Source organism: Caretta caretta, chromosome 8 (assembly GCF_965140235.1).
Source record: "Caretta caretta isolate rCarCar2 chromosome 8, rCarCar1.hap1, whole genome shotgun sequence".
Lineage (NCBI taxonomy): Eukaryota > Metazoa > Chordata > Testudines > Cheloniidae > Caretta > Caretta caretta.
Window position 1 is genome coordinate 51,167,789 of NC_134213.1, and position 19,736 is coordinate 51,187,524.

Genomic DNA, 19,736 nt, shown 5'->3' on the forward strand with positions numbered 1-19,736 from the left:
ATCACTGAGTAGTGAGGACTCTAAGTCTGTATGTAGCTGGTTAGCTTTAGTCCTATGAGCTGACACTAGTAAGACCCATCAGGTACTCTCTGAATGACTTAATCTACTGGGAACAGCTGAGATGTCTTTGAAGGCATGGCTCTAAGCAGGCTGAGGACCATGGCATGCAGAAGGCACATGGTGAACGTTGTACTAAACTCTGCCCAGGAAATGTGCACCTAAAGGGTCTCCCAGGGTACACAGTGAGAGCTTTATGCAAAGTCCATTTGAGTCAGAGGAGAAACTCTCATGGGACGTCACTGGGCATTGGGTCAGGCTGTATATCCTGATGTCCTGTCGACATCTGAATGAACATCCACCAGAAAGACGCCAAATGCCACAGCACTGAAGGACTGTAACAATATACAAGTGCGGTTAGCTCTATGGTTCCTCCAACTTCAGAGCCTGCCTTGTGAGTGGAATCCTCCTCCCCCAGTACAGGTGTGGCCCTCTGGACGCCCCGTGCCTCGAGCTCCCCCGCTCCACGAACACACTCACCTGACCTCCACCGCATCCTCCATCACCGTCATGTCCGTTTTGCACTTGGCTGAGGGGTTGATGGCCAGTTCGGCCGGTGGGATCACAAAGCTCTTACTCAGTGGCAGCCACATCCCTTCCCCCAGGGTGTACGTGAACCTGTTGTAGAGAGTTAGAACCGTTCACTAGGGGAAGGAAAACAGCACCCACCTGAGTTCAAGCCACACAGGGGGACAAGGGGAGGGGCGCATGTAGGAAGGGAGGTGCGACTGCCACAGCAACCGGATAAGGAGGATGGCGCAGGGCCCCTGCCAGCCACACCCCCTTGAAGAGAATGGTGGATAAATGTCTGGTGAAGAGCCCCTCCATACCCATGACCCAAAGCACAGACAGCTCCTGAGCCAGCACATGGGACGGAAGGAGATGCTGAGGTACTAGGATGGCTCTGGGTGTCTATTCACAGCCCCCATTCCTATAGTATCCAGCACCTCACAATCCTTAATGTATTTGTCCTCACACCCCCCACAGGAGATAGGGAAGTGCTACCATCCCCACTTGATGGGTGGGGAACGCAGGCACAAGGTTGATTAAGTGACTTGCCCCAGGTCACCTAGGAAGTCTGTGGTTGATCCAGAAATCAAACCCAGGTCTTTGGAGCACCTGTCGTATGCCCTGCCTATTAGATCATCCTTCTTAGCCCCCAAGCCAGCCTTGATGCCTTCAAGAAAGTGCTGGCTCTTCGTTTTGCTACAGAGTCTGACTGTAGCACCTGCAAAGTGCAACGGGCAGCCTGGCTATAGGGGGAGAAAGGTTCCATGGAGCATGGGATGGGAGAAGAAGGAAAAGACAAATGGGGCTGTGGTTAAGGGAGGAAGACTGGCCTTGCAGTTTGGGCAATGCACAGGGACACTGAGGATGTGGGACCATTTCCTGGCTCGGCCAGACTTCTTGGGTGACCCTGTTTGAACCATTTAGGCTGGGAGTTAGAGGACACTACTTCCCACAGAAGCTGGGAGACTGGCTCCTTTAAAAACCCCAACTTTACTCTCTCTGTGTCCCAACTCCACATTGGTGCAATGGGGCTTCTTTTAATTGGGTAGATGGTAAGTCAGGTTTTCAGGGTCTGGAATGGCTGTGTTTGCACAGCACCAGGCACGCGGGAGGCCTGCCCTCCAAGCACTGCTGAAATGCAGAGAGCGGACTGGGGGACAGCAAATTGCCCCCCAGTGCGAGCATAAGGAAGGGACAGGCGGCCTGCCACAGCCCCCCTCAGAGCAGGAACACACCAGCTGCAGCACTCCCTGGACAAGAGGCGTTCCCTGTCGGTGGGAGTGGGGAGCACACTCAAAGCTACAGCCCTGCCTCCCAGCACAGCAGCCGCGGCTCCTAGGCAGATAACTCCCTCTCCCTGACAACTACTGCAATCAAGGCAGTCAGAGTAGAGGCAGGGGCTGAGGGATGCAGCTAGAGGTTATTCATTTATTCATTCTCTCATCTGCAAGCTCCGCATTTCACCGGGTGGGTGTCAGCACAGGGGCTGCCAGCAGGCTCGCCGCTTAGAGGCAGTAGAAATGGGCAGGCACGAACGAGGAATATGAACATTGGCTCCCACGTGAGCAACACGCTAATCGTTGTGGCGCAAAGGGGAAGAGGTCTCTTTCCTCTCTCCCACTGCCCACCAGCACTCAGTTGCTGCTTTCATTCACAACAGACATACCAGCCTTCTCCAAAGGAGGTGCTCTCTGTCCCTGGGGCCTGGGCTAGAACCTCTGATCCCAGGGCCTAGCCCAAACTGTAACTGATGGGTGTCCTGGGGCAGCTTATCTCATCACTGCCCGCTGTAGGATTCTGCCTCTGATGAAGCTGGTGCTTGCCCTGTCAGAGACTGGAGACTGGCCTAGAGGGACCAGTGGCGCGATCCTGTGTGGCAATTTGTATGTTTCCCCAGGAGGAGGCAGTAGGGCTATGAGCTGCCAATAGGGGCCCTCAGCAGGAGCCACTAAGCTAGTCATGGCTCCAGCTGCCACAGAAGCCTCTTCGCTTTCTTTCTTTCCCCATTGACTGATGTTAAAGGTGCTGCATTACTAGGCCTGGAAGCTGACATCCTCTGCTCGTCCACAGGACAAGTGGAGTCCGGGCAGTGCGCCCCACCCCCATCCCACAAACATGACTCCAGTCTGCCCTGGCTAGATCACCTCTCGACTGAGCAGCAGGTTCAGCCTCCGTTGCCTATTCTGCCCATAGCCTCTCTAGTGACACTGCCGGCAAGTGGCTGGGTGGAGTTAGTAGACCTGGAAAATCGGAGGGCGGTTAACTCACCCACCAGTGGGAGATCATGGGGGAGAGCATCTGAGCTTGCCAGCTATTCAGAATGCAGGGAAGCTGCAGACCCACTGAGAATAAAAGCCAGACTCCAGCAGGCAGGAGAATCCCACTAGCCAAGAGCAGCCCGCGTGTGCCAGCAGAGCCTGGAGAATGCTGTAATCCAGGTCCCAGCCCCACACAGGGTGACGCAGGGTGGGGAGAGGTGACGCAGCACTGCAAGCAGGAACCGGGGCTCGGTGTGTATACCATGCCTCCCCGATGCCCATGGTGGAAACAAACTGTTGCACTCCATGCCTGCTCCCAGGTGCTTTACAAATTTCTATATTATTCTTCCCTTCTCGCCAATGGGGAAACCGAGGCACACTGCAGGTAAGTGATTTGCCACGGTCACAGAGTGAGTCCGTGGCTGAGTTGGAAAATAGAACCCAAGTCTCTCAACACCCAGCCGTCAGAAATGCTGCCACTTCCAAGTGCTCCGGACCTCGGTTTTCCACCTCACCCAGTGCAAGAAGCTAGGCATCCCCTGCCTTCTTTGCCTCTTCCCCCTTCCTGTTTTCCCTCTCCCACCCCCAGAAGCACTCACCGATTCAATAACTCGTTAATGCCTCCAGAAGGGGCTGGGGGGGGGGGGGGAATGAGGCTCTCTCTGAGACCATGCAGCGCCTAAAGGCCTGGTCTGTATTAGGACACAAGCTGAGGTCTTCACCCAGCCCTCAGGCCAAATCCTGAGGCATTAGTGAGGCTCTGCTCAACTTCTGTCAGAGATTTGCCTGAGTAAAGTCTAAACCAGGTAACGGCCTCAAGGTCTGGCCCTTAGTATGCTATAAATGGAGAGTGCCCTGGTTCACAGTGGACATGACGCGTTCCCATAGAGAGCGCCACGTCACACCTCCTGTGGGCAGAGAGGGGAAACCGGGACAAGAGCAGGGAAGATGGGAGATTGCGGGGACAGGAGAGAACACCGGTGCAACCACACAGCAGGGAAGCAGGAGGGAGAATGTACCAGAGCTGCTACCATGCAAAGGGGAACATGGACAGGACAGCAAATGTGGTGGAGAATAGCACAGGAGCAGCCATGCAGCTTCACGCACACACACGCCCCCATGAGCACAGACACCCAGGATCAAAGCCTAGCTGCCTTCACAGCCAGTGGATATAGTAATAACTCGCTTCTTCCATTGAGTTAGTGCTTGTACTGAAAGAGACCCATCAACCGGTTACCCCAAGCCACCGCTCAACCCAGACGTGGCCAATCAGATCCCTCTGACGCCCACAAGAGACGTCCCGTGACCCATGGGAACTAGGGAGTGTATTTATTGACGGACGTTTGAGGCCCATTGTTCTGTTTGTGCCCAGAGGGCACGGGGAGGGGCTGGCTGGTTGGCGGCAGGGAGGTAAGGTAACTGGGGATGCTGGCAGGGCAGCCAAGCCTTACCTAAAGATCTTATCCGAAGGCTGCTCTCCCAGCACCAAGTCAAATCCACGCTGGAATATTGTATATGGCCAAGGTCTGGAAGGAGAAAAGAAAATAATATTGTGTACTAATTTGTACAGCACCACGCGTACCAGATTCGGGGCCTGGGTCTGATCTCACATACACCTGTGAATATCAGAAGTGACCCCACTGGCGATTCACACCAGGTTTATGCTGGTGTGAGACCAGAGTTACTCTGGCTACACATCCAGGGATTGCTTCACCGCTCAGTGGAATGCAGTTGTTTCTAGAGTTGCTGTTTAGCAGTGCACAGTAACACTAGGCAACAATTTAGGACAGGAAGCAGGGCCAGTGCTAGACTTGCTGCAGGGCAGAAACCAAGGAGTAGGCCCCCGCCCCGCTGAAGCCCCAGCCGCCTGGCATCCCTGTGCTCCCCACCCCCGAACGTTCCTCTGCGCTCCTTTGGGGGGCGTGCCCCCCAGATTGAAAACCTCTGCTTCCGTGTGATTTATTTCCACTTTTAGCAATTAAATGACTAAGACTCGCGTTACATTTCCCCAGAGTGACACTGTAGAGATGATGTAACTTAGCTTCACGGGGGCCCCGTGGTGTGGGGCCCTGCACAATTGCCCCGCTTGTCACCCCCCAACACCAGCCCTGACAGGAAGTGAAGAAGACTAGCTCAGTTCATTGAATCTGAAGGAGGAATTCAGTGAGGCAGGAGGTAATGACCTAAACAGGACCTGGACCAGGACAATGAAGCCAACACTTCCAATGGCGTCCGGAGATTTCTTGAATCCCTGCCCCCTACCACCGTCCTGGGACATTGGTTTGGCACCAACACTCTGCGAGGGTCCCACCTGCTGCATCAGCAATACGGCGTCCTGCGGGATTCTGGGTTTCCTTTGGCTATATCCCATCCCAGTGCTGATCCTGTTCTGATTTTGCATGCAGCGCTGAGCGGGCAAACCCCTGCCTCTGCCTGGAGCCCTGCTGACTTTGTCTAATTACCTTAGCTGCCCTCTTCTTCTTGAATGTAGCGAGCACATACGTAAGCTTTAGCACCATGTAGCTAACTCCTGAAGAAACTTACCTCATTATATCCCCCTCGTAGTGTCTCCTCTGATGTAACACGTGGTCGCCCCCCAGAGGGGAGAAAGCACGTAAACAATGGAGGAAGCTGCTCCTGTTAGAGTATACGTGGCTTTAACGGAATCTCCCACTCAGTTTGTCATACGTGCCGCATCTCCACTGTGCAGCTTGTTTTCCCAGAGGCTGCAGACATCTAGGAAAGCTTTGGGGAAAATGGAGCTGTATCCCGCCTGTTTTTAGAGAGCCTGGAAGAGTACCCTTGCAATTCAAACCCCTGGCAGGAGAGGACTCCGAAAGCAGTGATGGAGGGCAGGTCGTGGGAGCCACGCTGAATACACATCTCAAAGAACCACAGTTACTGTAGTATAAGGAACCATTCTTCTTCCATTATGTGTCAGTGGGGATCCCACTGTGGACAAAAGTCAAGCAGCATCACACCTGGATGGTGGGACTGAGGAGTACCAGCAGCATTGGTCAAACAGTGATGGGGATACTGGTCTCCCAAACCTGACTTCTGACATAGTTCTTAACTCCAAGATACAGCACTGGACAGAAGTCAGTGGGTTACTCTATGTCGTCACCCTGCAGATTTCTGACATCAGCACATCCCCAAAGTAGACGACAGATATAGAGCTCTGGTGGAGTGAGACTTGGTGTTCAGAGGGAGAGCCACATCAGTCAGCTGGTAACACACTGAGAAGCAATGGACCACACAGTGTAATATCCTCGGCGAATGGATGATCTCTAGAATACCTGGCTATGGCTACAAACAGATGGGGAGATAGATTGAACAGTTTGGCCATGTCAATGTAATAAAGCAAAGCCCTGGACACATCCAGCGTGTATAATTTCTTTTCTCCTAGAACCAGCTGTGGTTTCAGGAAAAAGACAGGCTGGCTTATCAATTGGTTCAGATGAAATTCTGCATTTACCTTAAGAATGGACTTCAGGTGAGGTCACCGTACCATCTTGCTCATAGGGAATGTCATAGGGGGCATTCAGCTTATAAGAATGGCCAGGGACCAGTGCCAGATGCTTCAGAGGGAAAGAACAGAACAGGGCAATTTCGAGTGATCCACCCCGTTGTTCAGTACCAGCTTTTGGCAGGTGGAGATTTAGGGACTCCCAGGGCAGTTGCGTCCATGACCATCCTGGCTAATAGCCATTGATGGACCCATCCTCCTTGAATTTATCTAATTCTTTTTTAATCCAGTTATAATCTTGGCCTTCACAACATCCCCTGGCACCAAGTTCCACAGGCTGACTCAGCGTTGTGTGAAGAAGTGTTACCTTTTGTTTGCTGTAAACCTGCTGCCTATTAATTTCATCGGGTGACCTCTGGTTCTTGTGTTATGTGAAGAGATAAATAACACTTCCCTGTTCGCTTTCTTCACACTGTTCATGATTTTACAGACCTTGACCATATCCCCCCTCCTTAGTGGTCTCTTTTCCAAGCTGAACAGTCCCAGTCTTGGACAGCTCAGTGGACTTTAATAAAGCTGAACACAAAGCCAACATGTTTTAAGCGCAGTAAGTAATTGGGGATCTTCAATATCATGGCTTAAACCAGGTTCAGACCACGCCAGGTGGCCCATATCAAGAACCTCTTCCATTTAGAGGAATGCATCCTCCTGGTAGACATTTGCCTGCTGTGAACCAGGATTTCCTGGACCTGTAAGGAGCAGTTCCTATCCATGGTACTGAACCAGCCAAGAGCAGTGCTTTCAGGTGCTGCAACTCCAGGTTTGGATGGAGCATTGGGCTGTAGTGCTGTGAGATCAGATGGAGGTGGCTGGGAGCTGGAGTGGAGGCTGAACCGACATCCGTAACAGGTTTGTCAGACAGAACTGCCTCAGCCAGCATAAGGCTACAAGACTGACGATGGCCCTGTCTCCAGATCTTGACAATCACCACTGGAAGCAACAGAAAGGCATACAGCAGACCTCTGCTCCACTGTAAGGGAAGGAATCCAATAACAATCCTGGGTTCTGTCCTGCCCTGGAGCACAAGATCTTAGATTTGGTGCTGTCCTTGATGGCAAACAACTCTACTGGAGACGGGGTGGGGCGGGGGTCCACAATGGCAGGATATCAGTCCTATCACAAATCTGTGCAAAGGTTGGTCTGCTCAGGAAATCTGCCAGATTGTCGCTGACTCCTGGTAAAGGGCCATCAGAGTTATCCCATTCTGATCGTACCAGAATTTGACAGCCTCCATGCAGAGGGGCAAGGAGTCTGGGCTCCCTTGTTTGCAAATGCAGTGCATGGCTGTCATGCTGGCTGTGACACTTTGCACTATCAAGTTCCAGATGACAGGCAGGAATGCCACACAGGTAGTATGATGGCTTTGAGCTCCAGGACATTCATACCTATCTCCCTGTCGTCTAGGAACTAGGCCCCTTGTGTCTGTAGATGGTCCAAATGAGCTCCCCGGGCCTGTCCTTGACACATCCGTGATCAGGGTCTTTGTTGAAGCAAGGACTGAGGAGGACACCCCCTCCACGCTTCTGTGAGATCCAAACGCCAACCCAGCTCTGCAATGACACACAAGGTACTGAAAACTTCTTGTCTATTCATTGTCTTGCTGGGGGAACAAACCGACCTGAGCCAGAGCTGGAGGGACTGCAAAGTCTGGCAAATGACACCACATGTGTGAATGCCAATATGTGGCCTAATGCTGCAAGTCCGTACTGTCGTACACACTTGTACATCACACCTGCTCCACTCCTATGCCCTTGCATGAAAACCTGGAGCATGCAGGACACCAAGAGACAGAGCTATCCAAACATATCTGATCTCCCACGCATCAGGTGCATGCACACCCAAAATGGGATCCATGCAGATGCATACTCGAAAGAGAACACCCGTTAAAATATGTTGCCATCCATCATAGTTGGAGAGACACTGTCGGGTCAAAAACCCGAACAGTCCCATGCAATAGTGAGCTGAGTTGACAGTGGCATCAGTATCAAGGGATTTCATAGTTTACAGCTGTGGAATGCCTGCACCTAGAATACTGAATCCATTTCTGGGCAGGAAGATATTGACAAGCTGGAGGGAATTCAGAGAACAGCAGGAAAAAATAATAAGGGACGGGAGGGACTGGTTAGGACGAACGATTAAAAAAGAGTTAGACAGGTGTAGCTTGGCTAAATGACAATAAGGGAAAACATGATCGCAGCACACAGATTGAGAGCAGGTGTAACACAAGCATGGAGCAGAATTATTAAGGATAGCAGGAGCAGCTAAAAGGACACAAAAAGGGAAAATCTAGGCTGAATATAAAGAAATAGGCTCTTTTAGACTCTGAAATAGTCTCCTGAGGGAAGTAGCAGAAGAACTCTTGTTTGGGGTATTAAAAGTGGCTTGATCAAAAATGTGCCACAAAAAGCATTCTGGCCTTGGCAGAAAGATGGGCTCAATCTCCAACTTGTTTGGTAAAGTATGTGGCTTGAAGGTCAAATGCTCAGGGTGGTGACGTGTCACTAATGACACATGGCACCGCCACCAGCACCAAGGACAAGATAGAGTCACACTGGCCAACCCACTGCTCCCAGACCTGCAGAACACTATGGATGGTGGATGGTTTCCAGGATCACCAACCTGAACAGAGGGAGCACGGTCAACTCCTGTTGTAGGGTGCTCCATGGACGCCCACCTATCTTCTCCACTCTCCCACAAAATAAGCCCAGCCTCCGGAACACTTGTCTTGCCAGCACTGAAGAGAATCAGCTGCATGGTTGTGACCACTTCTGGTGGTAGATTTCTCCATGGTGGTATATCTGCCCTTTAGATGCTGGTAGAAGAAGCTGGAGTTGACTTCAATGACCTTTTGAGAGATACTACAGTGGCCACTCGCCTTGCCCACCCCCTGGAGAACACCATCCAGTGAGAGAGGTGAACTCAGACCTCGAGAGAGATATTGATGACTGAATATTTTCCAATTGGTGCTAAATTATTGCTATGCAGAAGACAATCCTAGCAATTCTCTCTGCAGGTAATTACAGCTCTATTACACAAGCACCTTAATTTCTAATCTGAAGTTATTTTAGCAACAAAAAAATTTCTGATTGCAGGTTTGTACATCTGTCTAGTTTCTCTACCAGGATTCAATATGATTTTTGTCAAGTCGGCGAGAACTGGAGGATGCCATTCATCCCACAGATTGGACTGGCTCAAGTAAAGCAAGCTTTAGAACTAAACACGTACATTCTTGCATGTCTCATAGACACCTTGAATACACTGCCATCTATAAGCCTTTCAATACTCCTGCAGATGGGCTTTATTCTTGTCTCTCGGGAGTGCATCAGATGGCGAACAAAAGGGGAGACGGTATTGTTCCATACAGACACAGGCAGGGAAATCATTATAAGAAAGGCTTTTTTCCCCCTGCTCAGTGAATTTAGTGCAGGTGAAAGGTGCCGGATCAACAGCCTTGGAGCCTGGACTCCTCTGTTTAGCCACAGACCAGGATCAGACTGGTCAGCTGCTCTGCAGACTTCCCCATGCTGCACAGCCAATGGACCCTGATGATGAGGAGGTCTGGAAGGCTTAGTTTATCATCAGTAAATGCTGGTAAATGTCTATTTCACAGTGTCCCTCTTCCTCTCCTCCTTGCAGGGAAGAACTGATGACTTTCTCTTCCCTTGATAGCCTGGAGGTTCTCTTCGATTCCTTTAGACTGGTTTGGGGCTGCTCCCAGGACAACGGGGGCTGCAGCAAGAACTTCCGCTGCGTCTCGGACCGCAAACTGGACTCCTCCAAAACTTGTCTTGTCTGCTGTATTTGACAAGAAATGTATGGGAGAGCAGCTAAGAGCTTCCCATAATGCCTTGAGAGGAAACCAACACATCACTTTTCAGAAGGTTCTGAATAAGCAGGCAAAGAGGCTGCATTACAGCTTTACTGTAGCTCTCCACACACACAAACCAACAAAAAAATTCCCATCGATAATAAGAAAAATTTACAGATAGGAAAATGCTGCTGGAGAACTTATTAGAGTTTGATTTAAGGATATTTATTTTGTATATTTTGATATGTGATGCCGACAACTTGTGTTTTAATGGTTATAAAGCTTTCACTTCTTGAATCTCAACATCATCTCTCCTTAAATAACTATGGTCTGACATGCCCTTTACTTTCTGGCAACTGAGAAAATTGAAATGCATGCAAAAAAGGAAAATGCACAAGACGCATGAGGGTTTACGCAACTGTGAAAAAAATTTACAATTAATGTAAACTGAAAAAAGTGCTGAAAATAAACCAATGTTATTCATCAAAATTATTTTTTAAAGAAATAGAATTCTGCCAAGCCTAACTATGGTCAACTCAAGAAGTACAAAGGTAATTCACTGTCCAGTGGCTCACTGAGTATTTCAGTGCAGAATTTCCCAACCAAGATTGAATACCGTGATTGTTCATGTGACGCTGGTAAATATTTTTCTAATGCTCATTGTCCAAATAAGCAATTGCTGGAGTTTCCAGAGGTATCCCATGGGATGGTGAACGGGGTCCACATACCTGCAACTGGGAGGGAAGGAGAAGGTCCAAGTGATTCTTCTTCACCATTAAGAAGGGGCCAACCCTGCAAAAAAAAGTTTGAGCACCCCCCAGTACAGTTAATAGCTTTAAATAACTAGGCGGGCTGGGATTTTTGAAGGAGCCTATGGGGTGAGTGCTCAACTCCCACAGAATTTTAGTGGATTATGGGCATCATACCCCCATAGGCTCCTGTGAAAATGCCAACCCTAGCAAATACATTAATCAACAAACCGTCCTTATTCTTGATTGCTCTTAGCCTTCCAAGCAGCTCGTGCTGTCTCACTTGGCAACACGCCCATAAGCTCCATGCTCCCACAGACTGCGAGGGCTGCCAAGTGACATTCTACCCACCAACATGGCATTTTATACAAGGGAGGGTCAGGGGAAGGCAAGGGCCAAGCTGGGGGCCAGATCCTCAGCCATGCCAGTGTTCGGCACTGCTGAGATCAACGGAGCTTCTCCCAGAAGAGCCCACGGCACAATGGAGCGCCAACTGGGCATCCTGCTCCATTACATCACTTGTAAAGCTCCTGGTGATTCAGTGGGGCAGGATCAGGGGGGTTGTTTACATGTGTTGCCGTCCCTGCTCCTGCACTTGTCTCTAGTGCAGCTGTGATGCGTTATACAGGACGATGCTCTTGAGTACCAAGAGGAGGAGTCCAGATCGGGTACTGCCTGCTCTGGGCTGCTTGCACAGCAGCGCGTCTCTCCAAGAAGGCTGCTGCTGGACACAGGAGAGCATCAAGTGGTGGCACTGTGGCCTGGCAGAAGGCTTGGGAGGTGCTGCAGGGAAAATGCCAACTTTGGGACACGAGGGGTAGAGGGAGGTGGACAGAAAAGCCTGGCTTGGGTACTTAGCAGCAGCTGGAGGGGCACCCCACAGGTTCTAAAGCCATGTCCTCTTCAGTGCTGCCTGGACCATGCTGCACGGTGTTCAATAAGGCTCCTTCCTGGCTGGGTTTTGTTTTTCTTTTGGCTTCAGAAATAAGTAATGGAGGCGACTTCATCTCTCCGTGCATCTCTCACCATTTCAGTCATTGTCTTTTTCCCCCTGTTGTTCTGCTGCTTTGTTTTGTTCCCGCTTTCTCTTCCCTTTAGCATCTCACTCTTTCCCTCTTTCATGATCGCTGCTGGCTCCTCGCTGCTCTATTTTTGTTGCTCTTGGCAAGTGTTTCAGTTGCACAGTCTTTAGAGCTCACAAAAGAAATGAGGGCTGATCAGAAACAGCTCAGTGTTTGATCAAACTGGATTAATTGTGCTCAAAATGACCTCATCTTTCGCTATCAATCACGCCGTTCGGGTGTGAACCTGAAAGTGAGGGCTGCCACGAAGCAGACAAAGTATGCCAGCAACTGGGCAAGCTGCTGCTTCAAAGCTCTGCCAGTGCACCTCAATTCTGCTCGTCAGCACTCCCTGCAAATCCAGTCTCGACTGCCATTCACGCCTAGGTACAGAGACAATGGCTCAAAAACAGGGCTTGGTGGGAACCTCCCAAACCGATTGCACCTGCAAAAAAAATCCTGGGTCTCCACCCCCACGCAATGCCTGGTGCCGTAACCTATTGTCCCACCTCAATGTACATTTTCTATGCTCGGTTGTTCCAAGGAGCCGTTTTTATCTGCAGTAACCTTTGCCTTTTATTCTTTACATCCCTGGCTTCTTCTCTCTCCTACCAGCCCAAGTGTCCGGATGGGGTGAAGGGGATACAGCATGGCCAGGGGAGTGAGTTCAAGGAACATGCTAATTATAATGAAGAGTCTATTGTAACCACCTGCAGGGAACCTGGAGGGAAGACTACGGAGGAGGCACCAGGCAGTCAGTCTGTTTGCGGGTGGCTAGGAATATTGAGTTGCAGTTGGATAAGCTCCGTGTTAAGCTCTGCAAATAGCTGGTTTAATAAAGAGCCTGGTCAGTTTACTCAGAATGGAGTCCTCTCAGGCTGTCACCCAGCAAGTGGCACAAGAGCTGAACTGTGTACATACCTCCCAACATTTCAAGTGCTAGCGTGGGACACCACACCACTGAGGTTTGACCCATCCACTCCTCCGCAAACGGAGACAAAGGGCCACCTGGGCCAAACCTGAGTGGCGCTGCAACCCTGAGAGCCATGTCACAATGCCACTGGGTCTGGGGGGTCCATTAAATGGGAGGCATGAGTCCCCTTTGCTCCCCCCAGGGGCTCTGACTGTGGGAAATGTTCCACTACAGAACAGGGGGGTTGGTGCGGTCAAAGCAGGACAGTGCCGTGAACCCCAGGACTGTTGGGAGGTGTGCATGTATACACCTACCTCCCCTTAATTTTTCAATCTGAAGCTTAACACAGTGAGTAGTCCAAGTACAAACTATCTCCCCATCGCTCTGTTCGGGCTGAAAAGGAAGGCACCCTGTGGGAACCTTCTGAGAGTCATCCACAAAATACACCTTATTTAACCCCCCAAGATGAAGAAAGGATTTGGGGTCTGCTCTCTAGCCTGGAGTTGAAATAGCAGCTCTTCTTTTCCTCCCTGTATACAAGATGGGTGCCCCATGCAGCAGAAGAGGCTCCTGCCAAAACTCACATTTCAGAAGATGCCTTGAGGTTTTGGCACAAATTCCCCTGCTGATATGGGAGCACACGTGGTGAATTACCATGAGTTAAAAAAAAAAAAGCAGAACCTCGATTTCATGAAAACATGTCCCGCAATGTCAAAATTTCAATATTTCACGCAAAATAAAAGCATCCGACAGTTTTGAATCCAAAAATGTCTGAGGGGAAATAAAAAAAATCTGTTTGATTCAAACTGTCAACATCAGCCCAGAGGACGACGGACAAGAGTGGCCATTTTGAGTTGATTTCTCAGCGTGTCAGCGGAAGGTGCATTGTCCTGGGTTAGGCACATTTAATGAAATGTAAACGTAACACCCCCCCACCCGAATCCACACCAAACCAAGAAAAAATACCCCCCAACACATAGTGGAAGTGCTGAGGGGAAAGGAGGACAACATGAAGGAGATGGTGATGGGCGGGAAAATGGCTGCTCCTCCTCAGCAGGCTGGGGTAGCAGAGAGCAAGAGCATTTTGTTGTGGTTATGGGGACGTCGGATTTGGCTTCCTGCAGTCACTGTGAGGGAAACAGGGAGACTCGCAGAGCAGGGCTCAGGAGCCCTGTACAGCTACCTGTGGAGGAGGCACCTGGAGGTGCCGGAGCGTGCGAGGGTCCCGAGGAGCCACCAGCCCTCTCCCCTGTGCCATGCATATTGAAAAGTCAGGCCGAGAAGCTGCAGTGGCAGAAACCCCAGCCCCAAATCCCTGTTTCCACCTGACCCCAAAGAGCTGACGAGCTACACCAACAATCCATTTTCTCGGCTAAGTTAAAATGAGGGTCGGAGAGAAGACAGTGACTCGCCAATTCAAACTCATCCTGGTGTGACGTCCCACCCACTGAAATGCAATCCAAGGGACTCCACATGGGCCTGACCCAACATCCACTGAAGTTAACATAGTCTTTCCATTGGCCCGTGATCTCTGAGTGCTGTACCCTGGGCCAAAGATAACAGGTAAGAAGGACCCAGCACCCCAAGTGCTGAAGCCCCCTCCGTGGCCCAGAGCTCACATCACCAGCCAGTGGGTGGGCAGGCAGGAATGCAGCGTGCTGTGATTTCGGGAGTAATGGCTGCACCTCAGCTAGCACCAGGAAGGGAGAGGAAAGGGCGACATGAGCAAACATTTGGAAGACCAGCTTCAAGTGGGGTTCAATAGATCCAGCAATTTCCCACTGGCCCGCTGGTGCTCACAGCTCCAATTAGATCAGCCTTTGTATTCCTTCTAAGGCCTCTGCCTCTCCCGTGCTGTTTCTACTTGGGCCAACCTTTTACTATCTGTGGCTTGGCTTTTTGCTTCACTTCTTTTTCTCCATCCATCCCCCTGCTATCCTTCCCAGCCAGCTCTTTATTAAAAATGCTAACGCAGACACTTTCTCCCTGGGATGCCTGTGATCTGAAAGGAGAATTGGAGGGAGGGGAGGAATGGAAGGGCATAGAGAGGAGGAGGCAGCCGGGCGGTTTGGTGCACAACGGATCTGAAAGTCAGAGAAGCTTTTCATCTGGCTGTCCTTCAATCTCACAAAGCAGAGGCGCGCAGCGGGGGATGGAAAGAGGCAGATTTAAAAAAAAAAAAGAATTTTAGCAGGGAAAGCGCTGCCCTTGTAACTGAGGGATGCCTGCGTCCCCAGCCCCTCTTCCGTTTGCAGCCTTGCCAGGGCTTCGCTTGGTTTGGAAGTTGTGTGTTGGGATGTGGGAGGAAGAGAGGGGGCGGCAATGTGGAAGGACGAAAGGAAGGAGGAAGAGGACAGGGAAAAGAAGGGGGAAGGGGAGGAATAACGGGGGAGGAAGCAGGGAGGGGCACGCGTGCATCTTGCTATGCACGTTAAGTTATTGAAACTGAGCACTGGGAATGCTGCAGAGCCTCAGGAGGGCGCGGAAGGGAGGGTGCAGGTATTGGGGCCAGGGAGTTGAAAAGGAGGGGCTGATTCTGGGAAGTCTGTGGCTTTTCTACAACCTCGTGGCTTCCTGCCTCTCCAATCCCCACTTGGCTCAGGTCTGTCCTTAGCCAGCATCCCCTCCCAAGCCCCATCCACATCACCCAAGGGAATTATTCATCCAGGGAACAGGAGTCTCCCAGAGGCGACGCTCAGGCAGCTCAGGGTGTTCCTGGCAGGACAGAGACGGGAAACGGCTTCACTAGCTAACTGCCTCCCCCTACCGAACAGCTGCGTCAGTCCCTCACGCTCACACCTCTGTGGCTGTTTCGCTGCTCTGGAAGTGGATCTAGCTGCTGTCCTGGCTCCCAGGGCCAGCCTGTGATAAATGAGATCTGCACACACACACATCTGCAGAGAGAGCCTGGGCTAGCTCAGGCACAGCATCAGCCCCCACATGCCAGCGGGGCCCTTCCCAAAAGAGGACAGGATTGCTGGGCCAGGCATTAGATGCTTCCTCTTGAAGAATGATGGATGTGACTCCTCTGGCCGCTCCTGCAACCCCCAGCAGTGCAATCCCTCCAGCGCCTAGTGCGCTTCCTCTCCAGAACAACAGGGGAGGCCAGGCAAGGCTCAGCAAACTGCAGTACAAACTCAGAGATGCCTCCCTTTTCTGCTTCTGCAGCCAGCGCCATGTATTATGCCTGCCAGCCTCGCCCAGCGCTGGTGCAGACGTTGTCTGCTATGCCTCCTGGCCAGGTACTCAAAGCACAAGCTGTGCCCATCTGCTTTACACAGCTCATACACCAATGACACTTGCCCGCCTCCCCAGGACTGGTTGCTGACATCTGCAGCACCGGTCTGTCTTGCCCAAACACCACAGTCCTCCTTGCCCACCTGCCTTGCTTAGCATTGACAAACAACACTCCTGGTCCTGGGGAAGTTACTCTCCAGTAATTCTGTTTGTTGTAGCCCTCTCTCCTTCCGTCCTGCACAGCCACAACAATTACAGCCAGCTGTGTGGCTCAGCCTACGAGAGCACAGAGGAGAACTCTCTCTCAATCAAGTCTAGTATACAGGTGCCAATCCACCCATTCCCTTTCCAATCAGAGATTTCCAGAGCAAAGTAACAGATATTAAGATTAGAGGGGAAGAGTCCAAGCAGCACTCCTTGAGGAGAAAGAGACAGATGCAGAATGGGAGAGGAGAGGACAATGACTAACAGAATTATCAGTCTGTCACTTTTCCTTCTTGTACATCCCTCTTCTCCTGTGCTACCTAGCAATAGTCATTACAGACCGTGGCTGTCACAAGCAATGAGCCAGCCTTATTTTAATCACAGTGCTTGGAGCACCCAGCAGTCAACAAGTGTCAGCAGACAAGGACAGAGCCAACTGGTAGCATCATGTGAAAATGTGAGATGACCAGGTAGCCCCTTGCAGAAAGAGACGCTGCCATGCCACCAACAGGATACCAATTAATAATTTTGGATGTAACCAGGTTAACAGGCAAAAGTCCTCAATCCACTGTGGTTTTGATGACCTTCTGTCCCCGTTGCAGCCTTCAGAACAAATGAACTGTTGACTTTTCTAAAGCTACCAATGGGGAGAGACACAAAGTGGCAGAACTTGCTTGACGGCAGAGAGAGAGACTTTCTCAGTGGAAGGAAGACAGAGTGAGAACCCACGACATCACAACTCAACCTAGGCAAAGCAATATGTTACAAATTCATTCCTGGAATAAACTCAGGGAGAGCTGAGGAACTGGCCTGTCTAAAAAAGACAAACATAATTGTAGGTTAGGAGAGAGAATCTGTGAATTAAGGTTCCTCTACATTAGAGAAGGGGGAGAGGGAAATAATTTCCTGCCCTGATCCCACAAGAATGCAAGTGTTCCCAGAGTGCCGGGCTCAAAGGCTCATGAGCCAGAACAGGGGAGCTTTGCTGATTGGTTGAAGGCAAACCATTCCATAGGTTAGTCCACTTCCTAACAAATCACCAGAACAACATAGGGGTGCAAGACGCCGCCACCTGCCAGAGACCAGAGTAACTTGCCAAATTAAGCTACACGTGTGGAAGCCTCACTTTGCACTGGTGGAGTGTCTCTACATTAGTGAAGTGACGCTGGTACAAATTTATTAGAACACAGACTAACCCAAAGCCATTCAGGTATTTCAAATCTACTTCGATCCATGCACGGATGCCACTGGGGAAAAAGTACAGAACCCAACTGTCAGGTGAGACCATTGACCATTATGTTGCAGACCTACATAATAAACAGGAAGGTGTGTGAATATGAACAGTTAATAGATGGGCTAATTAGACCCAGATTTATTTGTGGTAGACCTTAGAACTAAACTGAACCAAAGTTATTGCATGAAGATGACTTGACTTGCAAGGAGCAGGACTAATGAAAACTGTGCTTTCCAAATGAAAGTGTTGACACACAGTGGAAGAACTGAAGTGCATCTAATTGAAAATGCATATCAAGATGTAAAGACAGAGTGCAAGGATAAACAAGCAGCAGAAACCAGATGTGTGCTTAGGTTGAAGAACAAGGTGCAAAAGCAGATGATCAGAATGGTTGTGCAGTTTACAGTAACTGCTCAACATGATGAAAGAGATATTCTTTAAAAGAACTTGATCGTGTTAAGGAGATTGGGGCAGCATTAATGGTATACACCTCACATTGATACGGATCCTAGTGTGGCACCAAAAATGCATGCTACACTTAATAACCCATTGCCACTGAGCAATAAAGTTCAAAGTTGAACTTCATTAGATGGTAAAATTAGATGAGACTATAGACAAACTTACTGAGTCATCACAATAAAAAAAAATCAAACCAATTAGACATATATAAATCCAAAAGATTCGACTAGGGTCCAGACGCAAGGACTGCCCTATGAGAATGACGGAGGAGGTCAAATCTAGATTTCAAAATGCGAGATTATTTTCAGTTTGGGATATAAGATAAGGGATCTAGCAAGCCCCATTGAGTACAGAAAGTTCAAAATTCTGTATCTTTAACATCCCTTTTGGTAGCTATGTACCAAAGCACTGTGGTCCCAGATCTGTGAGGATCTGTATGGAGTGGAAGCAATTGTTGATCAGCTGATTTGGGGCGAAAGTGAGCAACAGCACAATGATAGCCTGTATTTCTGCAGAGCACATAAAAGAAAAGCACTTAATCTGAAAAGCAACGAATGCCAGATCGGGTTGAATGAGATTAGGCCAGATATTCAGTGACAAAGGAGTTCCATTGAACCCAAGAAAAGTGGAGGCAGTTGTACAAATGGACAGACCCAAAAATGAGTCCCTGCTGAGAGATTTCAGGGGCATGTTAACTCAGCAAATTCATCCCCAAATTGTCACATGTAGTTGTGAGAGGAGCACTTATTGATTATCTGTATTGTGATAGCACCAAGGAGTCCCAGTCGCAGACACCACGCTGCTATGCACTGTACAGATACAGAACAAAAAGCCGGTCCTTGCCTCCAAGAACTTGTCACACAAGTAAGGCTGCTTGAAGACAATACAGTAGCAATTGCAGGATTTGCTAGAGAAAAATTTTGGGGGAATTACTTTTTAAATGGAAGCTCCTGTATGTCAGGCTAACAAGACCCGGAGATCTCAGTCAACACAAGTTCACGTGTTGGGGGCTGTCTTTCTGAAAGATGATCCCATAGTAGAACATGCCGCCAAAAACACAACAAAGCCAGGCTCAGCTTGAAAAAAAAATGCTGAGGGTTGTGAGTTGTTTCACGTTTATAAGCAGCATTGGATGAGGTAGAAACTGGCCAGAAAGCACTCCAAGTCTTATTGCAAGAACTACTGAGCAAGGCAGCACCTAGACTTCTGAAACGATCATGAAACTGCAAAAGTACCTATTAAACGTGAAGCACAGACTTGTAACTTTTTAGAAAGGACATGCTTTCAAGAGGCCCTATAACTATGAAAGCCAGGAGCTGCAGGAAGAAGAGTTTGAACTAAATACTAAATAGTTGCAACTACCAACGTCCAAATAAAATTTGATGAGTTCAAGGAATAAACACAAAATGACACCAGTCTTACAACAGCTTGAGAGTAATTCTAGATGGATGGCTGATGGAAAAAGCCCTGATACTTCCAAGCATACATCTTATTGGGACTTAGAGATGAGTGGAGGGATTTTCAGATTCACCTAACTGATTTAGGGGTACAAATCCCATTGAAAGACAAAGAGAAATGTTGGGATTCTGCACAAAGGGTACAATGCCATAATACCACACAGTATGATGTTGGAAATGCTAAGCATAATCTACTGTGCCCTTTGAGGTATTGAGAGGCATAAGAACTGAGCCCAAGAGGTCCTATTGTGGCCAGGCATGAA

The 19,736-nt window shown here is 49.6% G+C and overlaps 1 protein-coding gene across 6 annotated transcripts in view; it reads right to left on the reverse strand.

Moving 5' to 3' along the window:
- The window catches only part of ASTN1 (astrotactin 1), a 192,169-nt gene that overhangs the window by 56,586 nt on the left and 115,847 nt on the right, over positions 1-19,736 (reverse strand). For all 6 annotated transcript variants that reach the window (XM_075131479.1, XM_048859735.2, XM_048859737.2 and 3 more), the window contains exons 9-10: positions 4,277-4,351; positions 538-675 (exon numbers count right to left, since the gene is read on the reverse strand). In XM_075131479.1, coding sequence (XP_074987580.1) covers positions 538-675; positions 4,277-4,351 — 213 coding nt within the window. The remainder of the gene's footprint in view (positions 1-537; positions 676-4,276; positions 4,352-19,736) is intronic.